The following is a 15,251-nucleotide window of genomic DNA, read 5'->3' as shown; positions in this document are numbered from 1 at the left end:
GGACTGGTGACTGTTCCCTTAGGGCTAATATCTGCATGTGGAAGGGCTTTAGAAGTTAGTAATGTGTGAGCAGATTTTTGCCATGTAGACAGTCTATCTAAGCTGATGCAGGTAGTAGGGCAAGAGTTAGCCGGAGGCAGTGTGAGATGTGAAATCAAGGCTTTGAGGCACAAATCAGCCCTAAGCATCTCACAGTGCCTCAGGAAACAGTTAGCGGGTATGCTGGCTAGTTTTATGTCAACTTGACACAAGCCAGGTCATTTGAGAAGAGGGAGCTTCAATTGAGAAAATTTCTCCCACTATGTTGGCCTGTGAGAAAGCTTGTTGGCAAGCCTGTGGTGCATTTTCCTGGTTGATGATTGATGGGGGGTAGGGTGGGGGAACAGCTCACTGTGGGAAGAGCTACTCCTGTACTAGTGGTCCTGGGTGCTATAAGAAAGCAGGGAGAGTAAGCCATGGGCAACAAGCCAATAAACAGTACTCCTCTATGGCTTCTGCCTTAGCTCCGGTATCCAGGTATCCACCCTGTTTGAGATCCTGCCCTGACTTCAGTCAGTGATTGTAGGTGGAAATTTCTCTCCTGCCTGTCTGTTCCCAAGTACCCAGCAGCTACTTCCCAAATAATTGATTCAGAGGCTTAATATTACTTATAAATACTCAGCTGGTAGCTCAGGCTTATTATTAACTAGCTCTTACATTGAAATTAACTCATAATTCTTATCGATGTTTAGCCACATGGCTTGGTACCTTTTTTTCAATATGGCATTCTCATCTTGCTTCCTTGTGTGTCAGGCTGGTGACTCCTGACTCTGCCTTTCCCCTTCCCAGAATTCTCCTAGTCTGGTTGCCCTGCCTATACATCCTGGCTGGCTACTGGCCTATCAGTGTTTTATTAAACTAATCTGAGTGACAAATCTTCACAGTGTACAAGAGTATTATCCCACAGCAAGTGATGGCCTGTGCTGTTGACCTGTAAGGTGAAATAATTCCTTTACTTTTGACCTTGTTATTTTATCACTGCAATAGAAAGGCCAGTGAAGACTGTAGGAGAGAAGGAGGGTACCTTGTAGATCCTTTGTACATCTTTCTCTCCTTATCTTCATGATGTCTATTCAATACTTCCTACTTACTTATATTCTAAACATACAGTTTTGAAGACTGAGTCTCTACTGTACTGATGGCTACAAATCTGTGGATAGGAAGAAATATTAAATAATAATACTAAGGAAATCTAGAATTATGTGTCATCTGACCTCCCCCAGGTCAGTCGCTGGTCTTTCCTTTTTGAGCTTTGTTTCTTTGCAGTGGTCAAATAAAGATGCCTTTAAAACACATGACAAAGTATCACTACTTTAGTTTATGTTCACAGGGACTCACTGGATTTTTTTTTTTTTTTAATATGATGCAGATGGGAAACACTAGGGTTGAGCCTTGGGGTATATGAGACTTAATTTCCTTCTTCAAACAACAGAAACTATCATTGTGAGGTTTTCTTCTCCCTCTGTGAAAACCAGGTGAGATTTAAATGACTGCAGTCAGTAGTATTTTTACTTTCAAGGGATTATATTAATAATGATAGACAGGACAAGTTACTGTGACAAGGACAATGGACAAGCATGTGGTGGGATAATGAGAGAACCTAGCACCAATTAATGTCAACAGTCAAGTCTTTGATGTTCTGACTTCTAACTTGAGTTCCAGAGACTCTAGCTGTTCAATAGGGATGCCTGGGCAACCCCTGGGGGCAACAGCAACAACCTGGAAAAATTCAAAAGACAATGCCAGATGGTCAAAATAGCCCACATGAAAGATAACTTCTGATTTGAAATTGGATGGTCAAAATAGCCCACATGAAAGGTAACTTTTGATTGGTGAAGATGATTTCATGGTTGGTGCAGTAGAAGAAATTAAAGAAGGGTAACTAAAGCAGATATTAAACAGAAATGACAGCTTCAAACTGGTGTATAACTTGTTTACTGACTCCATATGAATAGTCCCCGATTTTCCTCCTGTTTCCTTAGCTATGCTTTCATTCTGTATTTGGTTTCTTTATTTCCTTTTGAGGCAGGGTTTTGTTATATATCCCAGGCTGGCCTTATATCATAATTCTTTTGTCTCAGCCTCTAAATGCTAGGATTCCTGCAGGCATCACCACACTAGGTTTCCTAATTGACTACACACAATAAGGATACCACACATTTAGATGAGGTAACAGAAGGCTGGAATCACCAACACATGACTGAATTTACACATCAAAGTATTTCAAAAATTATTGAAATATCTCACAGCAAAGAGGCGAAGCAATAAAAGAGATAAATTAGAAAGAATAATAGGAAAGAACAAGAAAGTCAACAACCATGTATTAAAGTAACAGTTCTCAGCATGACTGTGTTAGCAGCAGTAACTGGAACATGGTAGAAATGGAAATTACGCACACTCCAGAATCAGAAATGCCAGGGCTAGAGAGCACAAATGATTGTTTTGTCAGGTCCCCCGGGTGCCCTGACACTTGCTTAAAGGTTGACAAGTGCTGTCTCTCAGGGTAAGGGACCAAGCAGAGGGCCATAAGCTTCATTTAAACAAAACAGCCATAAAATATTCACACAGCTCAGGGATGTAAGATTTCACAGTTGGCTGTCTTCACTTGTTCGAAAGGCTGTTTTTTAGACTCTTCCTCTTTCTTGTTTAAGGTCAGATCCAGGGCTTGGTTCTTTCAACGTACCATGTCCTGATGGTGTTCTCACTTTGTACAGCTATATCCTAACTCTGTATCCCCTTTATTCTTCCCACCCAACCTCCCATCACATACTTCATTGGTTTTCAGACAGACATCTAGATGTCACTACAAATTCAATGCATGTAAAGTCATCTTCTCACTTTCTCCTCATCCTGTCTCCTCCTGTGATCCTATTTGCAGTCTCGCAGGTGAGCACAGGGAGTCTTTCCTCCTCCTCCTTTCACACTCCAGACAAAACTGGTGAAGGACATGACCTCTGGAGTTAGATTCCTCTAGGTTCAAATCCCAGCCCAGCTACTTATTAACTATAATTTAACTATCACCAGAGATGTTACTTTGTCAGATTCCTTGACTATAAAATGCCAATAGCACCTACATATGGGTGTTCTGAGGACAAGGGGGGTAGTTAGTGCGAGAACTTTCGAGGAGTGGCTGGCACAAGTGTATGGTGAGTATACACATTCCTGTATTCTCATCTGTCAGATTTACTTCAGATTTTTGGTAGGGGATAGTACAGTCACCTTTTCCATTCACTAGGTCATCTAAGACACTAGTGTGGATTCTACTGCAGATAGCTCAGGCTGGGATAAATATGGCCTCAGATGAACTCCCTATGCAGAGGAGACAGAACCTCAGTTACACTGAAAAGACTGGTTTCTTCCTTTTCTGAATGAGAAGCACACAAAGCTTGTTCCTTGAGTTGCTCCTGTTAGCATCCTTTGATCACTGAGCAGGCTGGCCATGCCTCCACAAGGAGGGATGTTTAGAGAGGTGAAACAGAGCATACTACTTAGCATGGTTTTGTTGATCCTTTAAAACCCCAGATTTCGGCCGGCTGGTGGTGGTGCACGCCTTTAATCCCAGCAGTTGAGAGGCAGAGCCAGGTGGATCTCTGTGAGTTCAAGGCCAGCCTGGGCTACCACGCGAATTACAGAAAAGGCGTAAAGCTACACAGAGAAACCCTGTCTCGAAAAACCAAAAACAAACAACCCCCCCCCCCCCCCCAGATTTCAGTTATCTGGTTGAATACAGGGTTTCACTGTGTAACCCAAGCTGGTGTTAAACTCGCTGTCCTCTTGTGTCAGCTTCTGAAGTGTGGAGGTTACAGATGTGTGTCAACACACCATGTTTACATCTAAATTTCTGTTTTGTGAAGTGATTCTTTCCATAGGAATGTTTCCTCTGGAGTTTCCTTTTTATAGTCAAAAGCTTGTCATTTTTATTGCTAGAGTTTAGAAACTACCCAGGGCCGTATCTTTTCTGCTCATTCTCTTCCCATTCACCCCATTCATTTCATTTAAGCATTCTCTTCTCATGACTGTTAAAATAGTTTGTAGGCTCCTCAGGCCAAAGCCCTTCACCTGAACCACAGATCTTTTCTTATTTGCACTTTCTATGCAGAATTGTCATTTTGTCTCCAAAGTCTCACATGGATAAGAAAAAATTATAACATTAACCAGTCTTACTCATAAAAAATCTTAAGTTTACCAAACTCAAGGCTGAGGTCTCTATCCTGCTTGCTTCTTGACTTGCCTTGGGTCACACTTATGCCCCTTCTGGGTTACCTCTCACAGACCCGCTCTTTTCCAGCCCCATTGGGTTCATGGGTGTGTCAGTCCAGACCCTATTGCATTTCCTTCGTGATGCAGGATCCGTGGACCACTGCACTGGCTTCTGTTGGCCTCTCTGGGCTCGCTCTCCTCACACCCTTCTCTTTTGCTCTTCCTTCCATAGCATTTGCTTTTCAGCAGGTCTCTTACCTCTGTCATGTCTGCAGCTCACTTTTCTTAGATGACAAGGCTCTAAACTCTTTACTCTGGTTCTCTGGCAGCACTTGAATCTATAGCTCCATCCAACGCTTTGCTCTCTCTGCACATCCCTCTCCTGTTTGTTCACTCCCTGCTTTCCCTGACCTCTCTAAACTTCTACCCAGGGAATGGCTTTTACACCCATTTCTTACGTATTAAACATTGTTCCCTCAAGTTTTGTGTTTTAGATTCTGACTAGATGCTGCCTCCTTGAAGCAGTCTTTTTGGCCCCCCTGTGCACAGATCTGTTACTCTTCTCTATTCTCATAATATTTTCTTCACAGTACATTTCCAATATTATGTTGCTCCATTACTTAATGTAAGCTCCCTCTCTCTGGCTTTCTACTGTAATATAAACGCTAGGAAGATAGCAACTTGGTCAATATCACTCTCTGTTTTGTCTCCAGAAAAGAATAACAGCCAGAAACTGCAGCCCATAAATGATGCTTGGAACATAGCCTCTATGTTTGACAAGGGGGAAATATTCCAAATATATAAAGCACACCTAAAATTCAATACTAAAAAAATATTAAAATGTACAATAAGTCAAAATAAACATCTTTAAAAAGGTGACAAGAAATAACAAGTATATAAAAAAATCAACATCACTAATTATCATGAAAATATATGGTACAATAAGAACATTTAATATAAAAATGGTGCAAAGACTAGGAGGTACTAGTGAGGGTGTGGGGAAAGGCAGCGCTTCCACTGTTGGTAGAAATCGAAATAGTTGTTATGGAAAACCAATTGGAGATTTCTCAAGAGATTAGAGACAGAACTACCTTCCAAGAGTGATAGAGTGGGACACCTGATGGTTTCCATATGTAAACTCAGATTCATAAATCCACACACATGTATATGAATGCATAGCACACATAAACTGAACACACATCAATATATATTAAATTCACTAGTAATAAAAGCACAGTTCTGATCATGGCTAGTTTTTACTAACTTTGCAGATTGGTTAGTTGCATCCAGCACAGCTACATGTGATATAGGTTGTCAATGCATTAGCATGCATTCAGAGGACATCTCTCCCACACAGCTTTGTGATTTTGGAAAACTGTAAATCTTTGAACAAGTTTTCTCAAATGTGAAGCGTTCAGAAGCTTATGTTGGGATTATTACTTAACATAGACAGGGACCTTATCATACACAGTTCCTTTCACTCAGTAAGTCTTTCCTGAATGTTAACTACTGTCTTAGAAGACAGTGTTGTTTCTGTGTAAGCCATGAATAATGCATTCATCCATAGTCAGGGTTTCAGACATAGAAGCCAATAGCTAAGCCATGGCTCTTCTTCATTAACAATAACATTAGACTCAGGAGTTAAGCTTTCTTGATAGCATCTAAGTTTTGAGAAGAGACGTTAGCACACATATGAACTTCCTAAATATACATATATATGTGAATATACACACACACATGCACATGTACACATCCATATATATGGAGGGATATCATTTTAGGCTTTTGAACAGTTAAGATTCTGAGTTCAACTCTGCAGTTAATTTAACACTTCAAAGACATCAATCTAAAAATTACATTTTTCTTTAACATGTTAATGAAATACTTGACTAATTATAATTTTCTTTTTCAAATTTTACTAATTACTATTAACTACTGTTTAAAAGGCTACATAAAATATTAGATAAACAAATACCTAAGAACCAGTAAGTGCTAACAACACAAAGTGTCAACAACACACACACACACACACACACACACACACACACACACACACACACAAAATTTCCATGGAATTTGTGAAAAGATTTTTTTTGTTTCTTTGGTATGCACAAAGTAGGTAAGTTGGCAGAAGAAAAATAAAAGTCCTTGTATATCTCAAAAGACAAGCCTAAGTATTACTGTGATGGGCAATGCTTGCAATGAATTCTGTACCTGAACTAGGAGTTGTTGTATTAAGATTTTAAACTTCTGCTTGCTGCTTACCTATTTTTGGTCAGATTAAGGAAACAAAAATTATATAACATTCTGTGGTAAAAAGTGTCTATTATAGCACTTGCTTGTTTTAAAGTCATCTACTCACACATGATTACAAAAATGAGTATATCAGTACAGCCCATGTCTTCTGAACTCAACCCCGGCCTTGGTATCAACTCAGTCTAAGCACTTGTAGCATTATAGCCCTGTGCTTACATACAAATCTGTGACAAGCAATTGTGCAACATTGCCTGTGATTACATGTCATCTCCATAACTACACAAGCATTGGAAAAACCTGACAAATAGAAGATAATACAAATAGTTACTCTATCAACACATATTTTTATTCTAGAGCTGATATTCAATATATATTATATTACTTTGATACAGACACAAAGTCATCTGAAAAATAATGAAAATTGACTTTGAAATTATCCATCAGAGTATTCTCATTTTCATTGAAAACCATCACAAGCAGCTTTCAATGATCTGGTCTAATCAGTGCTTGGGATGAGCTGATTCATCAAAGCTGCAGATAAGAATCACCAGTGTTGACAGTGGTTACCTTTGGTGTCCTTTACAACTTTTAAAAGCAGTTAATAAAATGATCCCATTGCCTTAATAGTGGTAACAAAAGGGAATGGTTGCAAATATATTCTGATTCCAGGCAGAGATTCTGGGGAACAAATTAACGTTGCACCTATATTTAAAGAAATGAGCTGATACATGCTTGGCTGTCCAGTTATATTCCAATACCGGCTCCACCTTCCTCCAGATGTACAAGGAATCAGAATGCAGATAGTTAATATTAAGGAACTACATAGAAAGGGACCATTCCAGTTTTCCATATTGATTATGCAGCCCTAACAGAGAGAAACAATACCCAATGCTTAATATTGCATTTTAGGGGTTCACTGGAGTATGTTTCTTCAGAATTAAAATCTCAAATAAAGCAAGGGCTCCAAAGATGCTAAGAAACAAGTGCTTGGTATGATTAACATAATATATCTCTGATTGCTTTCATTTCACTGCATTGTTTTGCATAAAAGACTAAGAAATAAGATCTTACAGCTAAGAGCATCTTGAGTGGCATGAAAATCCGTTAATCATAATGAATCACCAATAACCTTATCTCATCTGACATCATGGTCTCATTGGACTTCTCTACTGGTCCTTCAGCAGGGAACCACATTGCATTTCACTTGAACACTCTTTCCAGCCTCACATGTAAATGAACAATGCCCTAATTTTTCAGAAGCAGCTTTTCTCTTTCCTCTGTCCTTGTTTTCTTTGGCCAGTTAGATCAGACCTTCACTGCCCCAGGATACCATGTTTGTTCTAGTATTTCCCAATTCAATCCCATCCTTCACATTAGATGGGGATAGCCTTTCCTCTCATGCCAGGTTTGCTATCTCATTCACGGGCTCCAGAACCAATAATAGGCTTTTGTACTGCTCATGGCCTATTATACAAATTTCAAGTGTTCTTTTAGACATGATTTCCTTATCGTTTCTCAATCCATTCTGCGGTTGTCTATTCTTTCCTGTGGTTTTTATTATTTTGTTATGAATTATCCATTTCCTTTCAATCTAACTGTTCTCAGCTAATCTTTTGGATATCAAGTTCAAGGCTCAGATTCTCTGGAGAGCTATTAATCATTTTCCCATTGTTTAATTCTAGTATTCTCTTCAGTTCTTTTCACATCTCAACTACACAAATGTAACACTAAATACATAAGTAGAATTGGTATTCTGTATGTAGATGCATGTGTCAATGCACATTATGCAAATTTACAGAAATGTCTAAGTTGTTATTATTTCATGTGAATGGGTTTTTTGATTTCCAACTAAGCTGCAAGTATATTGTATTCAGTTTCCCTGTGGTATTATTGATTTTTTCAGCTTGTTCCTTTTAGAATCTGCTTATCAATAAATGTGTTTTGATTGATTAATCATTATTTCAACCTTAGTTATTTTTGCTTTTCAACTATATGTGTTTGGTTTATATCTTATTTATGTAGAACAAGAAGGTATTGATGGAATATTAGATAATTTTTTGTAACTGTATGCCCCTTCCTTTTAGGAGGAGTACACTGGCCTGCTCCATTGACTTTGAACCTGATCAGTTGGGTATGAATAGATGTGTGCTGCATCTAAGAAAGAGGTGAGGCAAGAAAGCAAGTGCTTGGTACTCTCTTTTGCAATGAGAACAGGCTAAGCAAGACTAGAATGCTTTGCCAACCTGGGCTGTACAACTGGGAGCTGAACAGAAAGTAGATCTTTAGGTGACTCCCAGCTCAGAGCAGCAGCCCTCATGGTTCAGGAATAGAAATTTTGGAGTTTGTTTTTGTTTCTAAAACAACTGACTAATACAGATCATTGACTAAGTCTTCCTCATTTTTCAGAGAAGGAGAAAGGTCTAGCTTTTCTATGGTTACTTAATGGAAGAGCTATGACATAAGTTATGGTTGGGTGCTTTGCAGACCTCTGCCCTCTGAATATACTGCCCTTTTGATATTTTCCAGTTTGAAGAACAACATATGAAATTTATGCTTAGTGCTTGCTGTTTGAGCCCAAGTGCTTTTCTGATCTGGTATTATCTTCTAGTGAGTATCAAGTAATAAAGGATACAATTAATGGCACATAACCAATATCTCTACCTAGAAAATTGTGACCCCCTCTGAAGTCAAAGTTTGTCTTGTAAATAGAATAAGATGCTGTGATTCTCTCTGATAGAAATTTTTAATCTAAAAATATTGCCAAACTTTCTTTCTTAAATAATTTCCTGTCATACAACATTCTAGATTGAAGGTTGATGTATTATCTTTATAAGTTTTTCCCTGTGTTCCATGACAATCATCTCACATATACTTTAATACCAGATGGAGGATTCTAAAGTATTTACCATTTCCTTCATAAAATTCCAATGAAAATATCATATATATATATGTATATATATATATATATATATATATATACATATATATATATCTGCAAATTAGTATTCTATTTTGGTACCAAACTACATGTTGTGCTTTAATGTTCTTAGAAATAAGTTAATTTCCACAAATTTATGCTGTTCATTTCCTTAAATGTAGGCTACTTAGCTTCCATAATAATTTGTAGCGCATCTACTCTATTTGGCCCATGCAATTTTGGAGAGTAAAAGAAGTTATATACAACAATACTTTCCTCTTATTTATGGAGAAATAGTACACATTTTAGACAAGACATTTCTTGTAAGACAGCCACTTCTAGGAACTGTTTTCATATAATGATTTTTGTAACAGAAAGAAAAATGTGATGCACTGGACAGTGTAGCCAAGTATATTTTTAAAGTCTAAATTCCCTCCTTTCTTTTTATTTAGACCATTTAATAGCCTTACCTTTGTGAAAAGACATCTCGGTAGGGGCTGCCGTGCTGCAGTGCGATGCCATACCCCCGGTCAGCAACAGTATTCCCAACAGTGTAGAAGGAACAGTCTGGGTCGTTGATAGCCACATACTCCAATACAGCTGCATCCCATACAAAAGCATAGTTTCCATATTTTACCTGTGAAAATATGAAGGAAGGATTAAAATAAGACTTAAGGTTGAAAATTACAAAGATTAATAAATATCACAATAGCATATGCAAAAATTATAGGATATGTGTGTTTAAGGAAACTCGTATTTGAGTTTCTGTTAGTCTATAGCTCTTTACTTCTAGAAATGTGATGAAGGTAGAACACTATCCATGCTTCCAGAGAACATGGATGGTAATAAGAGGATCTTTGAGTTGTAGATGTCATATGGATTGGAAGAAGGTTAAAAGCATGTCTCTGAGCTTGCAGTGAGTCTTGCTACTTAGATTTTCATGAGGGACCCTTAAAAATCTATGATTCTAGAATTATTAAGAGATGTTGACTCAGTTAGGTTACGAGGCCTCTAAACTAGGCATTTTTCTTCATAGTCAATACAGCTTCCTCATGACCTGTGTTTTACATAAAAGCTCAAAATTCCCATTAAGGAGAAATTACTAATACCACTTTACCCACAAGCTTTCACTGAGTCTTCTTTGTTCTTTTGAATTCATGTCTTTCTAAATACAGATTATAGAGCTCTTACAATTGGAGATAAAATAAATCTCTCTTGAATGTTTTGTTGACATGTTAGAAAGTTTTATGTTGTCATGTCTTCTCTCCCAAATAAGACTTATTTCCCTTGATGGACATTACAATGAGGAAAATAATTCTACAATAACCTTCATTATCAATATTTGGGAACATAAATTCATAGTGGGTCATATACAATATAATTTTTTTCAGTCAACAATAACTCATATGAGAGCTCACTGTTATGGTTTGGATTTGACATGTCTCACCTAAAATATCATGTGTAGTTAGTTGGTTAAAGATGCAGTTGGTGGTATGGTTTAGAGTTGGGTGGATCATGAGGCCACAGACTTCATCAGTGGATGAGCTCATTGACAGCTCATAGCTGCATAGACTCTTGGGCAGGGTAATTAACAGACTCTTAATTCTTGGTAGTGTGTTTTCAGCTTTGGAGATATTTCTGTCCTTAGGCCCTTCCTCTTTGTCCCTGCTCCTTGTCACATCTAAGGTGAAGAAGTGTTGCCCTCCTCTCTACATGTTCTTCCATCATGATGCCCTCTGCAGAAATAACAACAATGTACAACCATGGTCTGAAACTATGTTCCTTCTACTCCTAAGTTGTTTTCTCAAATGTTAGGTCACAGTGATAAAAAGTAACTAATACACACATTCACCATGAAAGCAATAATAAAAGGGCAGGAGAAAGGGACTGCTCTTCAAAAACATTATTTCTTAACCTTCCCAATACTGCAGTTCCTTATATTTTGGCAACACTTAACCATAAAATTATTTTTGTTGCTGCTTTATAAAACTGTAATTTTGCTACTGTTATGAATCATAATGTGAATATCTGTGGGGTTTTTTTTTTTGGATAGTTTTAGGCAATTCCTGTGAAAGGGTCATTCAAACCCCCAAATGGGTCATGACCCACAGGTTGAGAGCCACTGTTATATAGGATTCATTCCCAGCAACCACATGTTAGCTTACAATCTTCTGTAACTCCAATCCTAGGACATCTACTTCTGGCATCCCAGAACACCATTCATGCACATGGTGCATAGACATACAAGCAGGCAAAATACTCATACACACAAAATAAAATTTAAATAATTTTAAAAAGGAATGAAATAAGCAATTATGATAAACATCTCAATAAAGTTTATCTGGAAAATATTATGTATAAAGATAAAATTTAATGAATTCATAGAACAAATAGTTAAATCTCAAAGTTAGTTTTTTTATATTAAAAGAAGAATGTAGCATTATTAAAATGAAAGGGGGCATTGGAGATGGCTCAATGGCTAAACTGCCTGCTCTGCAAGCAAAAGGATCAAAGAATCAGATCCCTAGATCTCAAGGAAATGCTGGGTGGGCATGGTAGCTCTCCTACACTGCCAGCCTTGGAGTGACACAGAGACAGGGCAGAGACGGGGATTCTCAGAGCAAGCTGGCTAGAGAGACTAGCTATGTTAGTGAGTTCTGGGTTTGACTGAGAGTTCTTGCCACAATGAATAAGGTGGGAGAGTAATGGAGGAAGATTCCAAATATTAATTTCAGGCGTCAAAATGTCATACACATGCATATGTATCCTCATATCTGTGAACATGCATATGCACATGAAAAAGAAGAAAAAAGAAAATAGAAAAGCAATACTGGTTCAGTGTTAACCAAGTACCAGGAAACTACCTCTTGCAAGGGAGGGATGCTCCATAAAAAATTGAAATAGGGCCAAAGAGATAGTTCAGTGTTTAAGAGCACTTGCTGATCTTTTAGGGGACCCAAGTTTTGTTCCTAGAACCTAAATCAGGTGGCTCACAGCCATGCAGCTCCACCTCCTGATGCCTTTGTCTTCTGAGGGATCTAGAGTTACATGCACATACCCACATGTACACACACACACACACACACACACACACACACACACACACAACTAAAAATAATAAAAATAATCTTAAAAATGTTGTCTCACTTGATTCTTTGCCAGAAATGGTGGTGTACAACATTAATCCTAGAACTCAGGAGAAGAAACAGGCACATTCTGAGTGTGAGGCCAGCTGGGCTATGCTACTGAGTCCCATGCCAACCAAAGCTACACAATGAAATGCTCACTCTCTCTCTAAATAAAAAAAACTTTAAAACATTTGCCAATACTTAACACAGTTATTTGTATCTATCTATCTATCTATCTATCTATCTATCTATCTATCTATCTATCTATTATGATGATGATGATGATGATGATGATGATGATGATGATGACATAGTTTTTCTGTGTAGTCCTGCCTGGTCTGGAACTCACTTTGTAGACCAAGTTGTTCTCAGACTCAGAGGTCCAACTGCCTCTGCCTCTAGATTGCTGAGATTAAAGCAGTGAACCACAACTGCACAGTTCATTCATCTATTTTTAAACCAGGAAGTAAACATCGTTTTTAGTGAAATATAGAGTCTTCAGGCAGGCACTGCCGTGCATGCCTTTAATCCCAGAATATGGGAGGCAAAGGATGGTGGATCTCTGTAAATATATATATATATATATATATATATATATATATATATTTATATTTATATTTATATTTATATTTATATAGTGAGTGCTAGGACAGTGAGAACTACATAGTGAGACAGTATCTCAGAATAAAAGAAAGAAATAAAGAAATATAGAGTCCTACAAAAAGCAAACCATTAGTAACTCTAATGGTGTTGCCAACGAGTCAAGAGAATGGTGTCTGTTATTACTTCAGCTTGAAAGAGAGAACTATAACATGATTTCATTCTTTCAGGAAAAATTTTTATGAGGTACAGACAAAATTATACTATTTTGTAATATAAAAAGCCTGCAGGAATTAACTGAACAAGTATTTGAAAGTATTTTAATACAAGGACTAACTATAAGTAGGCAGATACATATCACTTGCTGTTTTATAACTTAACAATAAAAAATAAATTATTTGAGAAGAATACCCACTTAGAATAAATACAACTACTTAGTAAAAAATTTAATAGCCTATCATTTGATCCTACATAAAAGAGTCTTAAAGACAATGCAGAAGAACTTGTTTTTATCTAAAGTGTAGTATATCTCCCAAGTCTGGATGCACAGTTGAAAAAAAATATCCACATATATACATATATGTACATATGTATACATATATATCAGTTTTCCTCAAGTTATTTGAGAACTTAATACAATTTCAAGATTTTTTCCTTCCTTCTTTCCTTCCTTCCTTCCTTCCTTCCTTCCTTCCTTCCTTCCTTCTTTTCTTTCTTTCTTTTTTTTTTTTGAGACAAGGTCTCACTATGTAACTCTGACTCTCCTGGAATTTACTATGTAGACCAGGCAGGCCTCGAACAAACAGAGCTCTACCTGCCTTTGCCTCCTGAGTGCTGGGGATTAAAGTCATGTGCCACCATACCTGTACAATTCTAGATTTAAAAAGAACAGTTTAAGGTCTATTAGTCACCTTCTATGGCTTTAAAAATCTTTGCTTTTTCAATAAAAAGTTTCTCATGACGTGATGAATGAATTAAAACTGTCGGGGCAGTTCTCCAGACTGCAACCATGACAATCACCAGAGGATTCTTATATTAGTAAGAAAGATACAAAATCAAATCACAGCTTTACTACATTGAATATTGGAAGCTTAAAACCTGGGAGTATGTGTTTCAGCAACTCTCTTAGCCTTCCTTAAATATTTCTGTTGCTAGTGATGAAACACCAGTGTAGGGAACCATTTTCTACAGATAAAGTATAAGAAAAAATAACAAGGAGAGAATCCCAGAGTACTGATGTAGAAGAAACTGGAAATATTTGACTAAAAGTTTCCCTTGCCCTGAATCTCATGCCTGCAGATTTATTCCATAGTTGTTGTTGTTTTTTTCTTTTTCTTTTTTTTTCTTTTTCTGATCCTTTGTATCAGACATCAAATGTCTGGTCTATTTCCAGATTCCTCTAACTCTATGATTTTTTTTCATTTTTCTTTATTAAGAAATTTTCTACTCACTCCAATGCTATCCACAGATCCCCATCCTTCCTCCTCCCACCCCAGCCCTCTTTCCCAACCCACCCTGCATTCCCACATTCCCCAAATCATAACTATGATTTTTGAGATATATCGGTGACATTGAAACTTCCTCTAGGAATCCATTTTGACCTGTTCTTTTCTGTGTCAACAGCCACTCTGCCTTCTAGAACTTCTTCCAGCTTCTTTAGAGTGGTCCTCCGTGGTTGTGTACATCCCACTTTGCTAACTAGAAAAGTGTTCTAGGGCTATCGGTACTATGTTGTGAGCTGTGACATTGAATCTCAATGTATGGCAACATTATTGTTGCTGTTACACATGCTATTTCTAGCAATTTAATGTTAGGAAGCTTTATGAGTGAATTTTTAAAGAGAAGTATTAAGATGGAGTGATGATAGCCTGTAGCAACACCAATGAAATAATTTTTTAAATGTTCTTGATGTTTTTCATTGCCTAAAGCATGCAATCACTGCCCTTTGGATGGTTTTAAACTATCGAATTAAAACTATTGAGAAAATACTCATTAGCAAAGGCTACAGTCATCCTTCAAGAGAGAAAATAATTGAGAGGCTGGTCAAGGAAATGTCCAATCCATCTGACTAGGTGGTGGATGTTTCATAAATTTTCAGCTAGTTTTTGTTG

At 37.5% G+C, this 15,251-nt stretch overlaps 1 protein-coding gene across 3 annotated transcripts in view; it reads right to left on the bottom strand.

Annotated features, from left to right (window-relative positions):
* The window catches only part of Grid2 (glutamate ionotropic receptor delta type subunit 2), a 1,385,700-nt gene that overhangs the window by 145,570 nt on the left and 1,224,879 nt on the right, over nucleotides 1-15,251 (bottom strand). For all 3 annotated transcript variants that reach the window (XM_036180912.1, XM_036180913.1, XM_036180910.1), the window contains exon 14: nucleotides 9,883-10,049. In XM_036180912.1, the coding sequence (XP_036036805.1) occupies nucleotides 9,883-10,049 (167 nt within the window). The remainder of the gene's footprint in view (nucleotides 1-9,882; nucleotides 10,050-15,251) is intronic.

The sequence above is a fragment of the Onychomys torridus genome, chromosome 3, assembly GCF_903995425.1.
Source record: "Onychomys torridus chromosome 3, mOncTor1.1, whole genome shotgun sequence".
Taxonomy (NCBI): Eukaryota; Metazoa; Chordata; class Mammalia; order Rodentia; family Cricetidae; genus Onychomys; species Onychomys torridus.
Note: the sequence above shows the minus strand (reverse complement) of the source record. Positions and strands in the feature narration are given on the sequence as shown.